Raw genomic sequence first — 26,310 nt, 5'->3', positions numbered from 1 at the left:
TCACAGAGATTTAAGGCTCTCTATCTGGAAATCATCAATCGTTCTTATTGGGAAAAAAATTACTTAACTCTTCAAGCAAACATATTTGAGATAAAAGTGATCCAACAGTTCTACTGAATTTTACTTTAAAAAAAAAAAAGCATTTGCACATATGTGTGCAGCGGGAAATCAACAAACATGGAATACATTTTAAAAAAACAAATGAAGATACCTTACCCAGAGAACATGGATTTGCGAAGAACGAGGATCAATGAATCCCTCAAGGACATGCTTATTTTGAGCAGAGGCTGGGAGAAAACAAATGTGTTAGACTTGAGTATCACAGGCTCATAAGCAAGGGATTTCCGAGCAGGAATCAACGGCAGCCGGGAAATTGGAATATGATAGAAAGGGCAATTCTGGGCATGTATCTTGGTTTGATAAACTGTCTTTATAACTATTGCAATACAAAAAAAACCCAACCAGTTTTGTAACCCACTTTGGGCCTTTTCTGTATGGGTGGGAGAAGGACAAAAACCTTTTGGGCAATTAAAGATTCATTTTCGGTCCAAGTACACTTTGTGTTTCTAATGATCTATAATATGCCTTGTTTTTTTAAAAAAAAACAACTCAATTTTTGAGCAACCGCATATTTATAAAAAAATATATAATTACGTTACCTGTACAGCCTTGAGAAACCCTTGAACTGTGTCGAGAGGAAGGAATGACAAATGCTCAAAAGCTTCTGTGACATTAGAGGAAGAATTCTGAAGGACAAGAGGAGCAGACAGAATAATACTGGACAAAAGTTCTGCAAAGAGAGGAGAACATCTAAAGCTGTGGCATCTGGCAGGGTAACAGACAGGATGATGCTCTGACTAGCTCTGACTAGCAGATCCTTTCAAAATCAAAAAGGCAGGCAGATACACATTGATTTGCAGTTCTCTCTAATACCCATGTAATGTGACTGTAGTGTTAGCTATCCTTTTTATTATCTTCTTTACTTCCTCCTTTTATTGGTATTATTCTCTCTGTTGTTTTGCACGTATACTGAATGCTTCTGTACTGGAGACAAATTCCTTGAAGTAGAAAAGAATAGAATAGAATAGAATAGAATAGAATAGAATAGAATAGAATAGAAAATAGAATAGAATAGAATAGAATAGAATAGAATAGAATAGAATAGAATAGAACAGAGAATAGAACAGAAATAGAGTAGAGTAGAGTAGAATAGAATATACAATACAATAGAAAATAGAATAGAATAGAACAGAGAATAGAGTAGAGTAGAATAGAACAGAGAATAGAGTAGAGTAGAGTAGAATAGAATATACAATACAATAGAAAATAAAATAGAATAGAATAGAATAGAACAGAGAATAGAGTAGAGTAGAATAGAATGGAATAGAACAGAACAGAATAGGAGTAGAGCTGGAAGGGACCTTGGAGATCTTCTAGTTCAGCCCCCTGCTCAATGCTTGTCAAATCACACTTGGCTAAATAAAGTACAAGTAGTCCTCAACTTACAACAGTTCATTTAGTGACCATTCAAAGTTACAACGGCACTGAAAAAAGGAACTTATGACCATTTTTCACGCTTACGATAATTGCAGCGTCCCAAAGTCAGGTGATCCCCTTTTCCCAACTATCTGACAAGCAAAATCAATGGGGAAGCCACGAACAACCATGTTACTAACTGAACGACCGTCGTGATTCATTTAACATCTGTGGCAAGTAAGGTTGCAAAATGGGGAGCAACATTCACAAGAAATGTTTCGCTAAGCCACAGAAATGTGGGGCTCAATTGTGGTCCTGAGTCAAGGATTACCTGTATTCAATTCAATTCAGGTTCATAGATAACAAAAGGATTTATTCACTAGTTTTGCCCCCCCAAAAAACCCCCCAAAAGTACAGAGACTGTGAACTTGTTTTTTCTGTGTTAAACAGAAAGGGTTAAGAGGCCCTTTTATTATGTCATATTAAGATCAGAGAACATGGGTACATATCCTTCTTGGTCTTGATGGAAATCAGCTAATGGGAATCTTGAACTCAGGAACCTCTTGAATTTATATATGATAAAGAAGTATTATTTATATCAGGGGTCCCCAACCCCCAGTCCGTGGACCGGTACTGGGCCACGGCATGGCAACCGGTCTGCACAAACAAGCAAAGCCCCATCCGCGGGATGCAGGCAACACACAAAACCACGCACTCTTCGGTCCGCGGAAAAACCTCTCTCCGTGGAACTGGTCCCTGGTACCCAAAAGATTGGGGACCTCTGATTTACATCATGTACCGAACGACTCGTTCAGGAATACCAAAGTACGTAATAGTAACATAAACATAACACCAAAAATACTCCGACAATCGGCGGGACTCAGGGTACTCCTCTTCCCGCCCCATGTTTAATTTAATTATTTATTTATTTATTTATTTATTATTAATTATTTAATCTCTTTAGATAGTAACCGAAGAAATTAAGTCGTCGGACGGGAAATTCCTGGCTGATGAAATTTTCTTGAGGTAGTATCCTGGACGTTTGCAATCTATTTTGTGAGCTTGAATTCCGTAAGACAAAATTACCTATGAAGTGGGTGATGGGAAGGCCTGCATTTGTGATCACCCTGTTCAGGATCTGCTCTAGAATTTCACTTCTGATCGGTTCATGGACCTGGAAGATAAGAGTATTTTAAAAATGCACATATTCTCCAGGTAGTCTTAGGAGCGGTATTATAATCTGTTGAAGCTATGCTACATTGGCTGATGCTTTACCAGGCAGCATCAAAGATGTTTACTCCAAAGCCATTGATCAGCACAGAAAGTGCCTCTATAAGCACTTGTTGAATCTATGAAAAAGAGGAATTCTCTCTTAAGGTCCTACTTTCTCAGGTAGGTTACCTTGCTCCTGTTTTAATTATTTAAATAGTATTTTTGAATGAAAGTTGGTTTTCTGTTTAAAAGCAAAAACAAATTGCGTACTGTGCCCCTAGCCCATTCCAATAACAATTCGCCCTGAACGAAGTTTCCTGCTGTTTTTCCCTGTTTCCCACAGATAGTAAGAGGCAGGATTAAGGGGAAAAAATCAATTTTAATTTATTTTAAATTGAGAAGGAAAAAAACTGTGACCAGATTATCAAAACAGCTTGAGTTTTGCCTTTAAAGAGAGTCTAGAAATATTTCTAAATATCAGAAGAATTTAAAGAAAGCCTATATCAACAGAGAAAAAAATATATCTTAATATTATATCTATAGCATCATACAATTCCATTTTTACATTACCTTGAAAGTTTCCAAGAGGATATCAGCTCCCAATTTACACACCTGCTGGGCTGGAGTTTTGGGCAGAATATGGTTACTTTCTGTGGTTTTATTTCCAAAAAGTCTTTTTGGCCCATAAGAGTCCATAAGGATAAATCCAAGTTCTACTAGACCCTGGGTCACATGATCCCAACCAAACACGCTGGGTGGGACATCGGAAAGAGAGAGAAAAGAAAACAGCACAATAAAGGGAGTCTACATCTGTACTTAAAAAAACCCTCTTATAGTAAATTTGTTGATTACAAAGCTTCATGGTTTAGGTGGGGAATTAGCAGGAGGAAAAGGTAAAGTTCCCTGCATTAATTGCTCTAAAGTCTAAACTGACAAGCTGTAGTAACTTACCTGTTCGCTACAACTTCCAAAAACATATCAGATATGTCATACTGTAGAGGAGCTAAATCCTGTAGAAACTTGGAGCCCTGAAGAAACTGTTTGTCCTTGAAAGTTTTCATAGTTGATGTTTTCAGAAAGTCAAATATCTAAAATACCACAAGAATGAGCTGTTAGGACTTCCCTCAATCAGTGTCTTGAAGGGAACAATTCAGCAAATTCAGTACAGAATAAGCTAAACTAAACTAAACTAAACATGACAGCACGTCCAAGTTTTCTGTAATTGACTAAATCAAAATGTAGAAAGAGACATACCTGTTCTTTAAATCGATGTATTCTGGCCATTGAAAGCAGAATAGTCACACTGAAGGGGCACAGGGCTTTGCTAGGATCCCCTTGCTGCTCTGTCTAGGAGGCATAAAAAAAATTGCAACCCTATTTAAGAGGACTTCATATTTACAAAGAAATAATGCCATATGGCTTGCCTGAGATCAACTCAGTCTCTTAACTCTGCATTTAATATACCTTTAAGTATTTTATTAGCTCCTTTCCTAGATCGTGGTCCAGATTTATAGCTAGTACAATATGCAGAATGACGGTGCCTTCCACGTGGCGGAGTTGTTCTAAGGGCACTGTAGCTTCTTCAAGTTCCACTGATCTGGAAGATTGAGTATCAGTTGTGATAAGAAGTGAATGCAATACGTCTGCTTCAACAAAGGGCGATGGATATCACAGCTAAAATCGAGAGTGTGAGAAAAAGCGACTTACTCTGAATCTCTCTGCTCTTCTTTCTGCTTTTTATCCATCTGGTTGAAAAAGTTGACAATCCCTTCCAAGATGTTTTTCTTGCCACCCTGAGAAGTGATGAGATGGCTGTGTTACATGATCCACATTCCAAGTCTTTGGGTAACCAGGATAATTCCTCTGTGCCGTGAAACTATGATATTAGAATGATGTTGGAAAATTTGGGAAGGCAATTTACCCAAAAGCATTACCTTTGAAGAAAGCAGCAACAGCTGATAAACCAAAGGTGGGATTTCCTGGAGACCTAGCTTGGAGAACATTCTTAAGACCTTTTCTACCACAAATTGCAATTCTTCTTTACTCAATGGAACGTCCCTGTATAGTGACACAAAAGACAGATTGGTGCCTTTTCAGAAGACAGCACCACATTTGCATCAACACATCCATTTATTTGTGTCTATAATATATACTGGCTTTCTTCAAAGCTCTAAGGAACAGCATTGGTTCTCTCCTTCTCAGTGAATCTTCACAATAAACCTGAGATATACAGTCAGCTGAAATGATGATTAGGTTAATTTATTTTATTAATTTTGTGAGACTGCCCAACTCTATAATAATTTTGTGTGGCGTGTGTTACACATCATAATTTTGTTTGATTTTTTAGCTCACTATCTCCCATAAATTGAGGTACTTTGGGTTGCAAGCCATGACTTAACTGATGGACCATTGGGGTTTAGTCATTAAAACAAAGCTATCAGTTAATACAGTGCATGGATCCAGCCAATGAAAAATAGCATCAACTAATAAACTTGTAGCTAGATCAAGATTTGAATAGAGATATTTTGATCTTAGATTGGCATTCTAAACAAATTCAAGTCTGACATATAATATTCTTTTTCCACAAAGACAAGCTTCCCTCAGAATATGTTTGGATTTGGGCCATAAATAAATTCTGAACTTGGAACACTTTAAATAATCTTTCTAAGCAATTTTCAATTTCATCAGCCAATTCAGGAAAGGATATAACAGCATTCCTTAGCACCTGGATCTTTCCAAAATGATGCAGAAATGAATGCTTTCCTTTGGAACCTTTCCCACATAAGGAACACAAAGGAAGAAGCCTAGAAAACGTTTTGAAGTCCAAGCATAGACTGTTATTGAAGATCTCTGTGCAATTGATCCCCAAGTCTTAGACTGCCACTCCCCAAAAGGAAATGTTTACCTGAACATGGAAGTTAGATGGATCACATACTGAGGACTCCATCTGTCAAAAAAAATATCAGTCTGAATATAAATATAACAAAACATACTTCCAGAGAAACTGCAATTGTTTAATAAACTAAACCTACAAAGAGATTGGTGGTACTTTACATTTAATAAGGCATGCATTTTCAGGCTAATTAAATAATCCACAAAGCTTATACCAATACAAGTAACCAACAATCCATCCAGAATTCAACTTTCTTTTTCTTAAGCAATGCTTTCATTTACAAAGTGGTATTGGAAAGCTCTAATTCTGAGGCTTACTCCAAGGATTACAAGGCAAATGTAATCCTGGACATTTCCAGTTATTACCAAAGTAAACGTTCTATTACCTTTGCTCATTATCTATAGGAAGAAATAGGATGATACTTCATAAAATATTGGGAAGGAAAGAGGAGTGAGCAGGAGGGAGAGAGAGAGAGATTCCATTACTTATAATTTAGCATGTGCCTATGTAAATTATGCCAATAAACACTTTACATGAAATTGACCACCAGAACAGATGCCACCAAATGGCATCTGATCTGACAAGTGCAAACTTACCTGCTGGAGCAGAGGGTATTAATCAGCTGTTTCTTATATTCGTCCCCAGTCAGCTCACCTGAAAAGGAAATAAGTTAGATGTTGCTAGTTAGCAAAAGACAAAGAAGGGGAAACTGAAGAGGAATAAGCTTACCTGCCCCATATTCAAGGGTCTCTTTAGATGTAGCCAGCAAAGTAAGAAGTGTAGGAAAGAGTTCCAAAGATTTGCCACTCAACAGGCTGCCTCCTTTAATTGCTTCAATGAACAACATAGCCAAGTCAGCCAAAGTAAGCCCTGGCATCTTGTGAGCCTGATGTATTAAATATAATATTTTAAAAATTATATTATATAATTGGTTATATTAAAAGGGTTCAGACCAAATAAAAAAATGAGCTCTGAATTACATTATAATAACTATAAAAGTGTCACAGAAGTACCTCTTTTAGTCACAACGTGAAATATCTTTTCCCAAAATAAAAGAGGAACTATTACACACATTTTGCATATCATGCCAGCTATTAAAAAGCTGCGGATGTAGCCCGGTCTAACTTCATGATCAAAAAAAGCAAAGCTATGCATGCCACATCGTCCATATTGCAGCCTTTCCCATTCTCAATACCATTCAATTACATGGGCTTCAATTTTAAGAATTTCCCCCTGCTAACATGAGAATTGCCAAGGATTCTGAGAGTTCATAAACTGCATGTGGAGACTGCCAGCTTAGATAAAGTTGCTTTTTAAAAAAATAACAACTGTGAGAGATGCCCTAACAACAACAACAACAAGGAACAAACAATCCCGGACAGTAACAAAGTATTCATTTTTAGAAATCTATATAAGCATACATAGCATTGGACTGCAAAGGAAATGTTATCATGTTGCTAATATATTGGCCAACTCAAAAAACATAAACTTCTGACATAGATGTAAAAGGCAATTATCCCCAGTGTTAACTTGGGGAAACTGCTGAGAAGCTATTTTTATCTTTTACCTCTAACATAAGCAGTCTTATTATTTCAGATGCAATTTCCACTTGCAGGTCACCAGATTCCACTAACTCGATACAGTGTTTGTAAATACTTAGTCTTCTGACAACACCTTTCTGTTGAGAGCAAGGCGAACCTAAACAAAAACCACACAACAACAAAATATTGTTAATGTTGTACTGCTTAAAACAGTGGAAAGTTGGATCTTTGCAGTCTGAAAGCTTGCATGTTCCTTTATCAACAGATAGGGCAACTTTATCAATAGATGGGGCAATTTGCTTTCCCAATACTTCGCTGATTAAAAAGAATCAACTATTTATAAGCTATTACTTGATGCTAGCCTGTTCTAACGATATTAAAAGGAAGAAAACCCAGGTATTAAAATGAAACTGAGAAGTAGGTTGTCCCTAGTAGGGTCAGAAACTGACATTATGTTTATACTTGCTCAAAAGACTAGCTTCGTATGAACAAGAAATCATGTCACTGGGCTAGAGATCAATCCACTAGTCTTAGTAAGTACCTTTGAAGATTCCTCTCAGAACAGCACCAATCCCCTTCTTCCTCAAAGCGTGTTTCGTAACAAGGTCATTCAACTGTGGCAAAGAGACCAGAATTGCAAAACGTGTCATTCCTTTGAACTTTTACATTCAACATTACCCCCAGTGTTAATCTTGAATAAAAACATGCATATTTGATGTCTTCTTAATGTAATCTATAAATTATCCGAAGAATAATCTGTGCGAGATTGTGAACATGTTGAAAAAAGGAACGAGTGAGAATTCAGACATAAACAATCAAGTGACACAGCAAAAGTGTCGATTGATAGCATATTTCATAAATGGCAAGCTAGCCCAGTTGGCAAGAAACCTGGGTAAGAGCAGTTGAAATCATACAAAATATTTATGTTAATGTCTAATGGGTTTAATATGGTTTCTTGTTCATGGTTTGATAAATATTCTATGAAAACATCCGTTTTAATTTTAGCAGGACAAATATCGATATTTTTTTTCATGAAAAAACTTATTTTTTTACAACAAAAACAATAGCAACATGGTTTTTACATTTTTGCAAATGCTCTCAACGTCTGGCAAATAATTTCGATTTTTGTGGACCCCTGACAGGGTCTTGGGGAATCCCCAAAGGTCCTCAGACCACACTTTAAGCAACACTGCTTTAAAGGAAGTTTAGAAACTTTAGCTCAGCATTACCCAGAGTGCCATAGCTTGCCCAGCATGGGGATCAACATGAAGAAGCTACTGAGGATAGAACAGAAGGAATTCCCAGACAAAAGTTGTGCACGAATAACCCCAGTGGGGATACTTTGAGGGGGTGTCTATTTAAATGATAGGCAATGGGGGCTGACCTCTTTTTCGTTCAGGCTCTGCAGGCAGGACTGGAGGCGCTCTGAGTTTCCCTCTGATGCCAGAAGCAGGATTTTCTGGTCCATCCTGGCAGAATATTCACGAATAAGGGAGGTTTACTGAAAGACAAAAAAACCCCACAGATTTCCTTCATTTGTTTTGCTTTCTGGGTTAAGGAAAGCCTGTTTTTTCTGGGGAAGCCCATAACATTCAAAGTGACAATAAAGATTCTGTTCTGTTCTATTCTAGTCTATAATCTGTTTATTTCTATTCTATTCTATTTTCTATTCTATTCTCCATTCCATATTCTATTCTATTCTCTATTCCATGTTCTATTCTATTCTATAATCTATTTATTTCTATTCTATTCTAATCTACAATCTGTTTAATTCTATTCTATTCTATTCTATTATTCTATTTAATTCTATTCTATTCTATTCCATTATTCTATTCTACTTTCTATTCTATTCTATTCTCCATTCCATATTCTAGTCTAGTCTAGTCTATAATCTGTTTATTTCTATTCTATTCTAATCTACAATCTGTTTAATTCTATTCTATTCCACAATCTATTTAATTCTATTCTATTCTATTCCATTATTCTATTCTACTTTCTATTCTATTCTATTCTCCATTCCATATTCTAGTCTAGTCTAGTCTAGAATCTGTTTATTTCTATTCTATTCTAATCTACAATCTGTTTAATTCTATTCTAGTCTATGATCTGTTTAATTCTATTCTAGTCTACAATCTTGTTTAATTCTATTCTATTCTATTCTAGTATCTGACCCTCCGCGGCCTCCGTTGCCTCAGCTCTATTGGCTGGGGCCCACGTGACCTCTCGTCGCCCAATAAGCTCCCACCGTTGGCTGATGGCCCTTTGACCCCTCTCGCCCAATGAGCTCCCCCCACCACCACCCACCAAGTGGTTCCTCAGCTGACTCCCCTTCCTTCCACCCCTCCCCCTCCAAATGCCCCCTCCCCTCCCCTGCAGGACCCTGCCCCAACCGGGCGGGCCCTTCCCCACCTTTCCTCTCTATCGACGCATCCCGCCTTCCTCTCCAGCCTTTCCGAGAGTCGAATCTCCCGCCCAGGAAGTGCACACAACAAGCCCCGCCCTCCTAAAGCGATTGCTTTTTTTTTTTCCCTCTCCCGTTTCCCTAGGCAACCAATTCCCCGCTTCTCCTCCTGTCATTTCCGGCTTCTCCGCAAAGACCCGGATGGAGCCGTGGCACCCTCGGGTTTTCTCTGTCCGATGGCTTGGAGGCCACGGGTTCGAGTCCCCGTCCTGCCCGTTTTAGTACCCACGCGAGTTTTTTTTTTTTTCTTCGTAAAAATGTCGCGGGTGCCGGTTTTTGTCCCGGCCGTTTAACATTCTTCCGCCAGAGATCTTAGCGGGCTGGTTCTAAGTTGCATTCCTGGCGGACTTGCCATTGCATTTATCTCCCCAACTGAAGTCCCAGGTTTGCTGGATGGGAATGAAATTAGGGATCCCGCGCCAGCTTTGAGAGGGGCAACGAGGAGGAAGCCCTTTGGCATCGCGGGAGGCATGCATTCCCACGTGTTTAGCGAACCACAGAATCCCCACCCCTGCCTCTAGCCCAGGGGGGGTCTTCAAACTTGGCCCTTTGATGACTTGTGGACTTCAACTCCCAGAATTCCCTTCCAACTCTATTAATGTAGTAAAATGAACAATTATTAGAATAATGATTTGTCTGCAATAATGATGTGTCTGCATAATTGCTAGAATAATGAGGTAATGCATAATCACTGGGAAAATTCACTGGGAAAGTTCTGTGTCAGTAATATGTGGCTAACCAAATGCGCATTGCACATGGATACTTTGTATGTAGCAAAACCTTCCACTGTATGCCCGTGAGAAACGATCCAAATGTATTACAGTGTATTATCATGTGTAGTCCCCTTTGTTCCTGAAAGAAGGAAAGTATAAAAACTGGAGGCTAATCTCGCCCTCCTCGTTCAGAATTGCCTATCTCTAATATGCTCTGAACCTGCGCAAATAAACTTCTCTGCTAAACCCCTCTGGAATTTGTAAGAGTTCTTTCGTTTTCCACAAGACTATCATCATCATCATCATCATCATCAGTAGTAGTAGTAGTAGTATTATTATTATTAGTAGTAGTAGTAGTAGTATTATTACTATCCTGATGGTTGGGGAATTCTTTATGTGGGAAGGCCACATATCTTAAAGTGGCCAGGTTTGAAAAACACCGTTGTAGATGATGCAGATTGTCTATCGGCAATGTCCAAACTACTATCCATTGAGTGTCCTGGGAATTATAAAGCCTATGAGAGAAAACTGAATCCAGGAATTCTGCACTACACAGGATCAGAAGTGTGTTGCTATTGGAGGGGAAATCTGTGGAGAAATCAAAAGGTATTCCGGAATAAGAGAGGGGCAAATCACTTCCACACAATTGCTAAGAGAACAGCATGAATAAGCCTATAAAAAAAAATCGCCAGCAGTCAGGTTCGACTTACCAGAAACTTTACTTTTATTCAGAAAATGAGGATTACTGTAATCCGTGTGGCCTTTCTGCAGATGCACAGCTTGTTTTTCAAGCTTTCTTTGAAACCCTGCGCTGTTGAAGGGAAGGAGTCAATCAAGGAGAACCATAATCCCCACTGATTAGTACAACTTGGCCTTATTCCTTAAGAATGTCATTTTTTCTTGAGACTCTAGCTGCTATTGTTATTTTATTATTTTTCTCTACTCCACTGTTAGGAGGAGTAGATTTCTTTATATAGTCAAAGTGTCACCCCCATGGAGCAGACACAGGTATCTACAAGGCCTAGGGTATCTGTCAAATTTGTAAGAAAAAAAATGGAGGGGAAAAAATCACAAAGTGGGGAAAAGAAAATTTTTTTGGGTGGTTGCAAAATATAGATTAAATTTAATGGCGAAAAGGGGTGAGGGTGGGACCTAAAACATAGGGATGGGTGTCATGAAGTGGATGGAATATTAAAATGGTATTCCCAGTGTCTTTGAAAAGAGTGTCAGTTATCTAAGAAAATAAAGCAAAAGAATATGTAAAGACGCTGGAAAATTCAAATCTAATTTATTATCAGGGTATCCTGATATTTCGTCCTCTTCATGCTCTGGGGGAAGAATCGTCTTAATGCTCTTTTATAACACCTTGGAATTTATTGGCATCAAATCTAACCAGGCATCAAGACAATCCATTTCATCAAACATCTTTTAACTATCTTCCACATGGATGGAAGATTTTTTTTTTATGCTTATTATTATTTTGCCAAGTACAGGTTTCAAAGTAGTAGAAGTACTAAGTTAATTTAGGAAATACAGCAACAGCATTTTGAGAACAATTGCTGGAAGCAGAAAGGGGGGGCATTGTAAAAATGACTAAGAAATTGACTAGAGTGAAAGTGAGTCAACATTGGGCAAAATATCAAGGACACGAAAGAAACTTTCTACCTTTGTTTTCCAGAAATGATAATTGGCAGGAAAGGATTTTGAACAAAAAAAAGAGTAAAACTCTACAATTTGACATCAAATGTGCAAGAATAGAGGAATAATACCTAGTTCACATCGTTCATTTGCAATCAGTAAGTTGGGTTAAAAACTGACCCATGGCGGCACAGGGGTTAGTATGCAGTATTGCAGGCTGATTGTCAGCAGTTCGATTCTGACCAGCTTAAGGTTGACTCAGCCTTCCATCCTTCTGAGGTCGGTAAAATGGGGACCCAGATTGTTGGGGGCTGACTCTGTAAACCGCTTAGAGAGGGCTGTAAAAGCACCATGAAGCTGTATGTAAGTCTAAGTGCTATTGCTATTGCAGTCAACAAAGAACATTCAATGCAGCAAATGGATTCTTTATATGCCTGGTTTTGCCTCCCAAAACAGATGAGATGTTTAAAGACGAAGATAAAGACTCCATGCCTTTTAGGATTATTTTTTTTCCAGTTTCCTAATCTAGCAGCTCTGGGACTTCATTATGTTCCACCCAAGCATGACCCTGCTTAATAATTTGGGCTAGCTAAGATCATTGTTGGCATGGACTTGGCTTCTCCTACTTCTCCCACCATTTCATGTTCCCTGAACAGATTGCATTGTTCTACTTGATGTGCTGTCTTTAGAACATCATGTGCTGAGCTGTTAGCTACTTGGACATCTGCTGTCTTAGTGGCTCGCATACCACCAGGTGGAGGCTGCAAGGCTGCTCCTACTTATGCTTAGGTGACCTAGTTATTGGCCCGGTCACTCTGCTGCAAAATACTGGTGGGCCATTTCAAGATCCGGCTTTCATATGTAGATAGGCTAGAAAGACATATTTTTCATCTTTCAGCCCTCCAAACAGAGCCTCTGCAGACAATGTCAAATGAGGGCTGGACATCAAGGCCTAAATACAGTATTGTGTTTGCTTAATTAGGATCAAATAATACCATTCATGAAAGCTGTCAAATGTGTAGATGCCCAATCAGAAGCTTCAGGGGGAAAAAAAGAGATCAAAATGGCATTTGGCTGAACCCATATTGTGCCTTCTCCACACAAGTGCCATTGACAATTCTCTCTCTCTCTCTCTCTCTCTCTCTCTCTCTCTCTCTCTCTCTCTCTCTCTCTCTCTCTCCCCTTGATCTGCACCCACAACTGGAACACATATTTCCCTCCCACAGTCCTGATACCATCGAATTCCAAATCCTTACATCCCCATGCAATTAAAAAACATATCTTTCATATTTCAGTTGCTCTCCACTGGACCTATATGCTTCTTTCTTTGAATCTGGAATCTTTCTAAGTTAAAAGAACCGTCAGCTAACTTTAACGGTCTCCCCCTTGCCTGTTCTTTTTAATCTGAATCTAAACTAATCTTCTGTTCCTATTAGAGGAACAGCCTGTGACTGCATGTGATAATCCAAGCTTTGATTTGTTTGCCTTGCCTTGTGATATGAACCTAGCTGCTGTGGATTATTAACCAGGGCTAATAATGGCTTAGCATGTTATGAACATTCTGCTATTTGTAGCTTATTGAATAAATCAGTACACTATTGTTTGATGCAACATGGGAACACACACACACACACACAGAGAGAGAGAGAGAGAGAGAGAGAGAGAGAGAGAGAGAGAGAGAGAGAGAGAGAGACTCCCACAATGGATGAAAATGAACACATAAAGTTTAAAATGTGAATGGGCATAACTGCAGGTGTGTCAAGTACATGTTGTGATAACAACAGAATGACTACTTGCAAAAAAATGACAAATAACAAATGATGCAAATAACAAATGTATTCTGGTGTCATTGTGATGGTGTCTTCAGGCACCATGTCTTCATTTGTTCCCTGTTGTCCTCCCTTCCCCCTGTAACTAATTGTACAGGTAGTCTTCAATGTATGGGACTAAATTGGGATTGGAATTTTCAGAACAGATTTTAAGGACTATGTTTACCATGGTCATTAAGCGAATTATGCAGTTGTTAAGTAAGTCATGTCATTAACAAATCCGGCTTCCCCAATCAACTGTTTTTCCGAAGCCATCTGGGAAGGTGGCAAATCGCGATCACTTGTTCACAAGACACCGCAACTGTCGTAAATGTGAACCAGTTACCAAGCACCTGCATTGCGATCACGTGACAGTGGTACAACGGTCACAGCTGCAAGCATGGTTCATAAGTCACTTTTCCAAGGTTGTCATAACTTTGAACCTCGTACAGTCGAGGACTAACTGCAGTCCTTTGGTGTCTGCCCCGTACTACGTGAAGAGAATGGACTGACGAATACACGAGGACTTAAGAAGAATCCTCCTGGATCAAGGAAAGGGAATCGTGTTCCAGATCCCACCAGATGCTTCTAGGAAGGGCTCAAGTCGAAGGAGAGGGCAGTCGCTCATAATTGGTATGGAAGGTCTGGCTAGATCACACACCGAGACATCAACCAAAGTGTGAGACATACGCTGGGAGCCATCGGTTCTCAGGGCAGGGAAGTCAGTTATGTCAGCAGACACTCAACTGCAGAACCTTAAAGCATGAAGCAAAGAGCCTGCTTCAGCAAAGGAACGGTGGAAAGAAGCAGTGATGGATTTAATTGCCATGGATATAGAGAGAACCTGCATCCCCATGCTGGCAGAGGATACAGACACACAAATACGCCCACGGACATGGCAGGAAGAGAATATGGACCTCACGTATGAAAAATGTCTGATTCGCCATGAAGTTGCTCTTCCTCCTTCACGGAGTTGCTGTCTCTGCCTTTTATCTCGCTGTCAACGTTCTCACGAATCCTTCCTTCTCCCTCCAAGTTACGCTAATGAGTCTGGCCCACTTATACAATAAGAGGCTTTTATACACGGTTAATCGGTCCCAGAATCCCATCAACGTCCCTTGTTGTGCATTTCGCTGAGCCAAATCTCCTTGGCCGCTGCTCTGTCTTTGTTCCATCCCTCTCCTTTGGCTTTTTGTACTTTTCTTCCATGGGAATCCCTTCCCTGGTTTGGGTTGACCTCATTATGCAGCTCTCTCCTGAGCAATGCCCCGGGACGGCCTAATCCCAACCCAGCGTTGCTAGCAGGATGTTTGTCAGGAGTTTTCGTTGATTCTCTCCAGTCCCACTGGCTTCCCTGCAGTCTGCCTGTGTAAACGTTCCTCACTCTTGGTTTCAGGATTTCCCACAGAGATCTTCCTCCAGTATCTTGGCATCCTTTGTGAGTATTTTACTTATTGAAGTTTTGCAAGGTAGACAGAATTCTGTTTCTCCAACCAAAGATGCCACAGCTTTCCTGAAGCTTAAAAAAAAAAAAAAGAATAGGAGAGGTGATGGAGCCCAAGGGTAGATTGTCTATATTCCAGTGAAAAACCATGCAGGAGTTCCAGTCATTGTGTACGGTTTCTATTGAGTTAAGCCTGTCTACTGGTTGAATAATATCCACGGTAAAAATCTTCTCCATGGGTGTATCTCGGTTTGTTTTCAAGGCGGTAAATCCAGCTGCTTCTGCATTCAAAGCATTTGCTCCATCCCAAGAATGAATCTAACCAGCCGAGTCCAATGTAGGCTTCCTTAGAAGTGTGGCACCATCTTAATGAGATTGGCTTCATTGTAGACTGAAGAATCGGTGGTATTTTTCCAGCTTGGTTTAAAGTTTTATGGGCAAAAGGCTTGGAGAAGCCACCCTGAGCCTCTGCCCATTTCAAAAGCTTGCCAGATGGCACAAGACTGTGGTTTTGTCCCTAATGAAGGAGGCTGGCATAGTTAGCGATGTGTAATTATGCTGCAGGTGACTGGATTTGCATATTGCATGAGATACAATGCACCTTGATTGGTTTTGACCGGCTCGAGGTTGACTCAGCCTTCCATCCTTCCAAGGTTGTTGGGGCCAAGATGCTGACTCTGTAAACCACTTAGAGGCAGCTGTAAAGCACTATGGAGCGGTATATACATCTAGGTGCTACTGCTGTTATGAATGGGTTCAGATATTGCATTGCTGTAACGCTGTTTGCTTGGTGAGCATGCAATGTTAGTACTAAGCACTATGGAGAAATTTCCTGCTACTGAGAACAATTAACCAGTGGAACTGCTTGCCTCCAGAAGTGGTGGGTACTCCATCACTGGAGGTTTTTAAGAAGAGACTGGACAGCCATTTGTTCAGAAGGGTATAGGGTGTTCTGCTTGAGCCGAGGGTTGGACTAGAAGCAGTGGTGGGATTCAAATATGTGAACAACCGGTTCTCTGTGTGGATGCCACTTTCGGAAGTCCGTTCTGGGCCTGGGCAACAACAAATTAGCTACCGGTTCTGCCGAACTGGTGCGAACTGGCCGAATCCCACCACTGAATAGAAGACGTCCAAAGTCTCTTCCAACTCTGTTATTCTGTTAGTCCAGTTAAGTGTGGTTAATCCATTCAGTCATTATTAGACAAACCTTATTAGACAAACCAGGTTTGCCTGCTTAACAGGGTTCCCCTATGTTTTTCTGTCTCCTTTTCTTTCTTCCAGGGGCTAGACTGGAGTGCAAAGATGACAGCCATGGTGAGTTTTAACCCCTTCCTTTGTTCCTGTGCTCAAGTTCTCACTGGGGATAACTGTTGGGAAAGATGCCAGGTTCAAACTTTGCATCCCAGATGACTCCAGAGGATTATTGGCTGCCCTCTCCTCCCCCACCCCCCACCCCCTGGACGAACTGTACAGTTCCCGTTGTCTTAGGAAAGCTCAAAATATTCTTAAAGACTCATCCCATCCCGGACATTCTTTTTCTGAACTATTACCATCTGGCAGGAGGTACAGGTTAATAAAAACAAAGACAAATAGGCTGAAAAATAGTTTTTATCCCAGAGCTGTAACCATATTAAATACCACTGTATAGTGCAACACTGAAGTGTGATATTAGGGGCAGCGCAATGGTGAATAGACTGTGAAGGATGTGTGTATATAACTTATGTTCTTATTTGTGATTTTTGTGATTGGAGTGTGTAGTGTGCACTGTGGACAGCACTTAATTTCGTTGTGAGTTACACAATGACAATAAAGATATTCTATTCTATTCTATTCTATTCTATTCTATTCCTTATTCTATTCTATTTCTATTCTATTCTATTTCTATTTCTATTCTATTGAATTCTATTCCGAATTCTATTCTATTCTATTCCGAATTCTATTCCTTATTCTATTCCTTATTCTATTCTATTCTATTCTATTCTATTCTATTTCTATTCTATTGAATTCTATTCTATTCTATTCTATTCTATTCTATTCTATTCTATTCTATTCTATTGAATTCTATTCCTTATTCTATTCCTTATTCTATTCCTTATTCTATTCTATTCCATTCCATTCCATTCCATTCCATTCTATTCTATTCTATTCTATTCTATTCTATTCTATTCTATTGAATTCTATTCCGAATTCTATTCCTTATTCTATTCTATTCTATTCTATTCTATTCTATTCTATTCTATTCTATTCTATTCTATTCTATTGAATTCTATTCCGAATTCTATTCCGAATTCTATTCCTTATTCTATTCTATTCTATTCTATTCTATTCTATTCTATTCTATTCTATTCTATTCTATTCTATTCTACTTTAAACTGTTGCCTGAGGTTTGCCTGACCTTCATCTTGGAATTTCACTCCCAGACGGGCACCTTCAGGCCTCTTTCGGAAGAGGAGCAGGCTTTGCGTACTAAACTCGAGCGACTGACCACCAGCGACCACGGTCCTGTGTTTGGGAAGCATGAGAAGATCCCAGCACACACCTTGCAGAAGGTGAGCATCGTGCAAAATGGGGGAAGAACGACGGAAGCAGGAACCAGATGTAGAAGATGGCCAAGAAAAACATTTAGCACAGATCCGTTGGCCGGCTAGCCTCGCCACCCATTTTATCCTGATTGGAGGATCTGCTTTAGGGAGGACTGTAAAATATATCTGGCTGCAAGTTCCTTGTGCTATTTTGCATGTCACTCAGACCTTTTAATCCAGGGGTCTTCAAACCTGGCCCTTTTATGACTTGTGGACTTCAACTCCCAGAATTGTGCCTGGCTGAGGAATTCTGGCAATTGAAGCCCACAAGTCATAAAAGGGCCAAGTTTGAAGACCCCTGGATTAATCTATGCTCAGCTACCTAACATTGATCATCTTATTCAGCTTAAGAGCTGCAACCTTTTACTTCACAGCTATGACCACCTAATACTAAAATCCTGTTAAGGCTAAGCCAAGCCTGGGTGATAGAGAGAAGTATAATTACTATCAGCCACTGGATGGCACCAAACTCCAAAAAACAGGGCAGCGTTAACTACAGTGCTGTATTATAAGCTCCCACTCCAACTTACAATAGTCAATAGTTGACTACTCGGATGTCAGTTCAGTCTAGTTCAAAATGTCGGTTTGATTCACAACCACTCTTGGTATGGAAGAGGAACCATTAGTTTAAAGGGTAATTCCCCACGTGCTTAAAAATGTTCCTTGCTACATATAAATAACAGTTAACAATTTGGTTTCCACTTTAGGAAGGACTCTGACACTGTCCCAAAGGTGTTTTTTCAGGAGGCAACTGGACTTTCTTATTTTTTTTTCTTGGGAGACGTTTCGCTTCTCATCCAAGAAGCTTCCTCAGCTCTGACTGGATGGTGGGGAATGGAAGGATTAATGTTCCTTGCAGACAGCTGGTCATTTGCCTTCTTCCTGAGAGCCGTTGAGGCCACTTGGAGGTTTACCTGCGTCCTTAGGGTCACCTGAGTCTTCAAAAGAAAAACAAGAAAGTCCAGTTTCTTGAGATTCCAGTATGATCCCCCAACTCACTGCCTACCTGTCACATTATCTTTGCCTCTTGTCCCTAGGCTAAAGATGAATTGAACGAGACGCTAGAGAAACGTGAGTTAGCCGTGAAAGAGCTTCACGAACTTATCCAAGAGAAAGCTAAAGATGGAGAACACATTTGCAAAGCAGTGGCTGAGAAAATGCAGGGGAAGGAAGATGCTTTTCTCCTCCGTTTCTTACGTGCCCGCAAGTTTGATATCAACAGAGCTTACGATTTGGTTAAAGGTGGGGAGTCTTCCACTGGACCCTTCCCTGCAGACATGTAGATCCATAAATATCACTGGTTGGGGGGGGTGGGTGGTTTGAAATGTATTTATTTACTGGTTGCAATGATTTTTTACAGATGTCCATCTCACAGCTTGGGTGGCGTGATGGGTCAGTGGTTAAGATGCTGGGCTTGTTTGGTTGGCTGGGATGAGTTATATTACTCAAATTGCGGGTAGTAGCACTATCAGAGCAGAATAGAACAGAAGGGAATAGAATAATAATAGGACAATAGAGTTGGAAGGGACCTTGGAGGTCTTCTAGTCCAACCCCCGGATCAAGCAAGACACCCTATATCGTTTCAGACAAGTGGCTGCCCAGTCTCTTTTTAAAAGCCTCCAGTATAATAGCTCCACTACTGCCACTAGTAATAGATGCCATTACAGTACGGTTTATCTACTTGCCAGCTAATTCAGGGGTTCCCAACGCCCGGTCTGTGGACCAGTACCGGGCCGTGGCATGCTAGCAACCAGTCCGCACAATCAAGCAAAGCCCCATTTGCAGGATGCAGGCAGCACACAAAACCACACACCCTCCGGTCCGTGGAAAAACCTTTCTCCACGGAACCGGTCCCTGGTGCCCAAAAGATTGGGGACCTCTGAAGTAATGGGTTTCAGATTTCTGAGATGGAGAGTCTGCAGAGAGGGTCTGTTTGCCCTGTGAATATCCATTGAAATATCTACCCAAACGGATCTGGATAAGCATGTCTGTTGTTCAAAGAGGGTCTTCTATTCACGCTCAAGTCCACGTGTGTAAAGTTTCATTTTTACGCCTCCAGGGTTATGAATTTTAAAAAAAATATCGTTCTGCCCTTGGCTTCCTTCAAATTAAAATGGGTGACTTCTGTATCACAACAACAGTGTTGAGTTTACTGAGCTGTTGATCGGAGTTGACGAACTTGTTGTTGAAAGCACGCAGCTCTCACTGGACAAAGCCACCTGCCTCTGTCACCACTTCCGTTTTGGAAATGTTGAGTTTTAATTTTGATTATTGAGCCATTCATTCATTTAGCATCTCTAATGTGGCACTGTTAGAGCCTCTATCCCTAACTCCAGGTTACGTCAACTTCCGCCAGCAGTATCCAGAACTCTTTGAAAACCTGGTCCCCGAGGCCGTACGGAGTACCATCGAGGCTGGCTACCCTGGCATCTTGTGCAACAGGGATAAATACGGTCGGGTGGTGCTGCTGTTCAACATAGAGAACTGGGATTATGAAGAAATCACATTTGATGAGGTTGGTATTGTTCGGTAAAGGCGGTTCATCTTTTAAAGTTTTTTTCTAAGTCTTTTTTTTAAATATTTTATTAATTTTTTTACAATACCAATCCTTAGTGCCTAGTGTACAGCGTGTTGTCTTGGTTCATATATTTTGAAAAAGCAGTCAATAGTAATGAATTAACAGTCAATAATAGTTACTTTTTGTAATTCCATAATTAATGTATTAATTAATAGTAGATTTCTTTGATCTTCCCTTCTCCCAATAGTATTCTCCTTCTTCAACCTAAAACAAATATCATTCTTAATATTTTCAGTGCATAAATGGTTAAATGTAAACATTTTTTCATGTTTGTACAAATAATAATATCAATAATATCATCATCATCAATAATAATAATAATAATAATAATAATAATAATAATAATAATGTTGGAAGGGACCTTGGAGGTCATCTAGTTCAACCCCCTGTCAGACAAATGGCTGTCCAGTCTCTTCTTAAAAACTTCCAGTGTTGGAGCATTCACAGCTTCTAGAGGCAGGTTGTTCCACTGGTTAATTGTTCTGTCAGAAAATTTCATGTATGACATTTTTTTCTTATCAACTTGTCCTTGCTCCCCCTAAAGCAAGGAAAGCACTGTGGTCCTCCAAATGTTGCTCAACAGCAATGGCCAATATTTCTCATCTTTGGCAAGGCAACATCTGGAACGGAAAACATCTGGGTGCAAACTGCAGAGAAGGGAGATGGCATGCCGCTGGTCTGCTGTGTAATGGAAGAACTTCCATGATCTTTCCTCTTAGGTGGGGATTACTGTGTTAAGTTCATTTACTTAGAGAGACCTTCTGTAACGTGGAGCAGAAAATTCACATCAGCCAAGAGACAGGAGACTGTCTTAGGGAACACTGAATGAAATTACTGTGTTTGGAATAAGCCACGTGATGTCTTGTCAGTTTTGACAGGCATGAACCTCTCTACTGGATCAGATCAAAGTCACATCTAGCCCAGTCAGGCATATCTATCTGCAGCCAGTCAGAAATCAACTCCCTCTGGAAGGAAACCCAGAAGCAGAACAAGTAAAATCAATTCATCAGTGTTTGGTATTCAGAACTGTACTAGGACGCTGATAGAATTAAGGAGCTGGGTTCACACACTGCACTACTCTGTGGTTTGCTTATTTTTGTAGAAGTACCACATCCAGGCTGGAAACATCTGAAGGAATCTCAAACAGAGTTAATGTGTTCTGCATCTTTTTGCTGTCGTCTCACAGTCTTTTGGAGTTTTGCAGCCCATATCCAATAGCTTTGATTTAGGGCTCAGTATTAGATGACCTGAACAACCTGTGCTTTGGAAACCCCAATTCGTGGATTAGTGTAGTATAATAACTCAGTTAACTGTGGCCTGCTAAAACTTCATAAAAACCAAACATGGTTACTTTGATGAAGGAAATCCATCCCACGTATAACCATCAAAACTTGCCACCGCTGACTTTATCCTCCATTCGATCAGGAAAAGCAGCCCACAGTATTGGGAAGTCAAGTGATTCTAACGACAGAATAGTCTGCACAACACACTAATCCACAGTTCGTTTTAATGTTGGTTTGCTGAAGAAAACAGATTTGGCTGGGGAGAATCGCACGTTGTGCTCGGCTAGGAGCCATGGTTTGTGAAAAATCAAACAAGTCCCACTATGTCTTTGCATGATGTATAAACCCAATCCTAATATTTGTAGCTCAGGGGTTGAACTGTGGGGTCCTTGGTGCTCTCCGAGCTTGGTTGTTTTCTTGCAGACATTTCATTACCAAACTACGTAACATCATCAGTGCTGATAGTATTACCTAGTTTGGTACTTGAAATGTCTGCAGGAAAACAACCAAGCTCGGAGAGCACCGAGGACCCCTGTTCTGACCCAGAGTTAAGTTGCTTTGTAAATCCAGGTCAGACAGATAAACTCAATAAAGATGATTTTAAAACAGATATATTTTATTCAGAGATACTTGCAGTTATGGTGATTGCTTCTAGATATTACACATCTGTTCATTCTTATAGGTGAGAAATTAATGCTTTTTCCATACCAACTTCCAACGTGGAACGGAGCCATCTGACATCCGATGGCCCCATGCTTATCTCAGACAAAGACATTCCAAACTGGCTCGTGTCCAGGAAGTCCTGCAATGCCCTTTAGAAACTCCTCCCACTAACCTACTAACATGATATAGCTGACTAGCTAAAACTACATTACCCATAAGCCATCTCTTAAGGAGACAGCACTTAACCCAATAAATGCCAAACATTCTTACATACAGATCTACATGCTCTAGTCAGGGTTACATAGAGCTACACCATCCAGAATAACCCCACAGATCTGATCCTATCCTCTTTGATGACGATTACTACTTTGGTACTTTATCAGTAGCAGAGCCAATGAAAAGTTGTATGGCTGTTGTTTCAAAGCCAATGCAGGAAGATCTGTGAATGTGTTGGAGCATGAGTTGCTACTCTCCGATGGTTTTACTACAGATCCTCCGTGCTTACTGCGTGATCTTGGAGAAGCTGCTGGAGAATGAGGAAACTCAAATCAATGGCTTCTGTATCGTTGAAAACTTCAAGGGATTCACCATGCAGCAAGCCTACGGCATCAAGCCTTCGGAACTGAAAAAAATGGTGGACATGCTACAGGTGAGCTTTATCTACTTGCCTTGGCAAGTTGCAAAGACCAAACATCATGAAATTGCCCTAAATAAGATAATCATGCTAGAATATTTGGGCAAGCTGTGGGGTAGCAGTGCGCAATGGAGCCATAGGGAAGGATTTGGAGACACCGTTCCAGTGATAGATAGAATTCTTTATTGGCCAAATGTGATTGGATACACAAGGAATATGTCCCTTCAGTGGGACACTTCAGCAGAAAAAGATCTCCAATGCAGCAACATGTTGAAGTCACAGCGGACTTCTGCAATATTTTCTGCCATCTAAAGAAAGGCACTATGAAATCCCCTGAGGCAGGACTCACAATAGCTCAGCCATCCCCCCTTGCCTGTGTGTAAATAACAGGAGTCTGCAGATTTTTGTAGAGATGTTTTGCTTTAACCAAGACTCCGGCTGCATTGTTTAGTTTGCCCTTTTGTGCTCTTGATTAATGGCTGCAGTCAGCAAACCCCAAGGTTAGATTTAGCTGTAAAGACCCAGTTAATAATTCCACCCCATCAATTAGGTTAAGAAAATAGCTAAATCTGAGCTAATCTATTTGGTCCACCTCGTCTTCCAAAGTCCTTCCATGCCCGAACCGTGAGACGGGTGGCAAATAAATTTGATAAATAAATATAAATATTAATAGAACTCTCTATTAATATTGGGTAGCAAACATTAAGATTGGGTAGCAAACACTTCCTTACAGTGGCCAAACCATAGATCAGACTGAAGAAGACTAGTGAACGTTTAGATGGTAGGAGAGAGATGTTGCTGCCGTCTAGAGAAGAACCGTGGTTAGAATGCAGTATTGCAGGTAAACTCTGCCCACTGCCAGCAGTTCGATCCTGACCGACTCAAGATTGACTCAGCCTTCCATCCTTCCGAGGTCGGTAAAATGAGGACCCAGATTTTTGCGGGGCAACATGCTGACTCTGTAAACTGCTTAGAGAAGGCTGTAAAGCACTGTGAAGTGGTATATAAGTCTTAAGTTCTACTGCTATTGCTGGTAGCCTTAGCCTTGCCGGGACTTTCTTACAAAATATAATACTTCTTCCAGCTAAAAATGGACATGAGGGGGTGGAGATGACTTCCTAGTCACAAATTGTTCCTTTTTGACCCAGTTGCTTAGATTGTGCACTGCCAGAAAAATCAAAAGGGACATTTGATTAGTTTAGTGGAAGAGGTCTTGTGTGAACAGGGCTCAGAAGAAATCTAGGTTTCTGGATAGATGTGATCTTGCTTAAGACACCGTCCATTTTTCTGGCTTTCACCCTTATCTTTGGAATTCCCAGGATTCCTTTCCAGCTCGATTCAAGGCGATCCATTTCATTCACCAGCCTTGGTATTTTACCACTACCTACAACGTTGTCAAACCCTTCCTGAAGAACAAGCTCCTGGAAAGGGTGAGTTGTACCATCAAAGACTGCACCATGGTACAGATAGTTTCCATCCATTACTTCTTATCCTGCCCTCCGGTGCTTTGGAGAACAAGTCAATCCCCTCTTCTCTGTGACAGCCCTTCCAGTACTGGGAGACATGTCCCCCTTAATCCTTCTCTTTGATAGGTTAGACCAGTGGTGGCGAACCTATGGCACGGGTGCCAGAGGTGGCACTCAGAGTCCTCTCTGTGGGCGCACACACCATCTCCCCAGCCCCGCCTCCTCCCACGCCCCCCTCCTCACCAGCAGCCCCCCCAGAGAGTCGCCCCTGGGCATGGCCCACACGAAGCAGCGCAGCCAAGGACATGGTAGCCAGGCAGCGGGGACAAGACTCCACCCTTGCGCCCCGTTGCATGCAGATGATGCTGCGGGGCACGGGCGGAGGGCGTGGTCGCCATGATGCTGCTGGGCTGCCTGGGTGATCTGTGGCGGGCCGTGGAGGTGGTGGGTGGCCCAGTGGGCAGGGCAGAGCGGGGACGGGGGGCAGTTTTTGGGCACTCGGTCTCTAAAAGGTTCACCATCACTGGGTTAGATGTTAAACTTAAATCAGGTTTTAAAAAATAGCAGGATAAGCAGCTCCAGAACGAATTCCTGCCGCCGTCTTTGGCTCATGTCTTGCCCATTTCCTTCCATATTCAGGTCTTTGTGCACGGGGACGAACTTGACACCTTCTTTCAAGAGATCGATGCTGATATATTGCCAGCTAATTTTGGAGGCAACCTGCCCAGATACGATGGCAAGATGGTCGCCGAGAAGCTTTTTGGGATCTGGACGGACACCGAAGACACAACGCTCTAAAACTGGACGCCTGAGGTGGAAGATCAGCCTCAGCTTTTCTTGGAAACGCAGTGCAGATAGTTCTCGACGTATAACCACAATTAGGACCAAAATTTCCACTGCTAAGCCAGGCGGGTTATTTGAGTGAGCCGTAACTGATTTTATAAACTTTTTTTTTCTTGCCGTTAAGTGAATCACAGAGTTGTAAAGCGAATCTGCTTTCTCTCACTGACCGGTCAGAAGCTGTCTGGGAAGGTCACACAGGATGATCCCGTGACACCAGAATGTTGCAAACCCATTATAAATACAGCCAGTTGCACAAATTTTGATTGTGTGACCGTGGGGATTGCTGTAGCGGTCACGAGTGTGAGGCATGGTCAGTGTGGTGGTAACTTCAAATGATTGCTAAATGAATGTCCGTAAGTTGAGGATTACCTGGATTGATGGTACCATACCGATTGTGATTATAAGCTCCGCTTCTGTCTCTTTCATTCCTCATTTTCACCCTCTCAGTCACCAAAGGCAGAGCCCCCTCACACACAAACACACACACTTCTCCAGAAACAGCCTTCCCCAGTGAGGAGACGTTGGGGATCTACAAAGAAGGCACTATGGCTGGTTTGGTTCACTTTGAGCCCAACCGCTGGTGTGCAATGGACCACTTTAAAACTGGCCTTATTAGGATTGGGGCACTGGAAAAATTTGTCTTCACTCACAGTTGTGTATTTTAGGACATCGCTAGTGGGCTTCGGAAGATGGTTCTACGTTGTGTGGAGGGGGGGAGGAACCTCTGGAATAGAATAGGAAGTCACTGCAGAAACCTACAGGCCAGCTGAGGTATTTTTTCCAGTATTTGTCAGCATAAATATGAGTTTTGTAGCCAACAGAAATGGTTCCAATAGCGTGCATACTTTGGCTTAAAGTTGCTTTAGTAAACTAAATGCGCCAATCACAAGGATTGTTTGTGTGTTCTGTGCTTTACAAGAGAGGCCAATTTGCTTTAAGCAATTAAGCAGGGCAAGTCAGATCAGAATCAGATCAGAGACAGATGTATTTTTGTCTTCTTTTGCTTACTTTGTGGGGTTTCAGCTTATCCCAGGGGGAGAGCCGTACCTCAAAGGCAGAGCCCTGACTTTGCGTA

At 41.0% G+C, this 26,310-nt stretch overlaps 2 protein-coding genes across 2 annotated transcripts in view; one reads left to right on the top strand and one right to left on the bottom strand.

The window, feature by feature from the left end:
- Positions 1-8,615, bottom strand: part of FANCI (FA complementation group I) — a 28,068-nt gene extending 19,453 nt beyond the window's left edge. Inside the window, exons 1-15 of the mRNA XM_015815280.1 lie at positions 8,507-8,615; positions 7,664-7,736; positions 7,149-7,279; positions 6,311-6,467; positions 6,178-6,235; positions 5,594-5,635; positions 4,623-4,746; positions 4,396-4,481; positions 4,153-4,285; positions 3,943-4,035; positions 3,640-3,776; positions 3,259-3,439; positions 2,563-2,650; positions 660-790; positions 217-287 (exon numbers count right to left, since the gene is read on the bottom strand). Coding sequence (XP_015670766.1) covers positions 217-287; positions 660-790; positions 2,563-2,650; positions 3,259-3,439; positions 3,640-3,776; positions 3,943-4,035; positions 4,153-4,285; positions 4,396-4,481; positions 4,623-4,746; positions 5,594-5,635; positions 6,178-6,235; positions 6,311-6,467; positions 7,149-7,279; positions 7,664-7,736; positions 8,507-8,590 — 1,589 coding nt within the window. The 5' untranslated portion in view covers positions 8,591-8,615. The remainder of the gene's footprint in view (positions 1-216; positions 288-659; positions 791-2,562; positions 2,651-3,258; positions 3,440-3,639; positions 3,777-3,942; positions 4,036-4,152; positions 4,286-4,395; positions 4,482-4,622; positions 4,747-5,593; positions 5,636-6,177; positions 6,236-6,310; positions 6,468-7,148; positions 7,280-7,663; positions 7,737-8,506) is intronic.
- Positions 8,616-10,767: 2,152 nt separating this feature from the next.
- On the top strand, positions 10,768-25,190 carry RLBP1 (retinaldehyde binding protein 1). The gene is made up of 8 exons (XM_015815287.1): positions 10,768-10,860; positions 16,468-16,500; positions 17,607-17,735; positions 18,806-19,010; positions 20,105-20,283; positions 22,783-22,941; positions 24,246-24,356; positions 25,032-25,190. The coding sequence occupies exons 1-8, from the start codon at positions 10,768-10,770 to the stop codon at positions 25,188-25,190; spliced, it is 1,068 nt and encodes a 355-aa protein (XP_015670773.1).
- Positions 25,191-26,310: the final 1,120 nt, after the last annotated feature.

The sequence above is a fragment of the Protobothrops mucrosquamatus genome, unplaced genomic scaffold (assembly GCF_001527695.2).
Source record: "Protobothrops mucrosquamatus isolate PMUCROS unplaced genomic scaffold, P.Mucros_1.0 scaffold334, whole genome shotgun sequence".
Classification (NCBI taxonomy): Eukaryota; Metazoa; Chordata; class Lepidosauria; order Squamata; family Viperidae; genus Protobothrops; species Protobothrops mucrosquamatus.
This window is presented reverse-complemented; position numbering and strand designations above follow the sequence as displayed.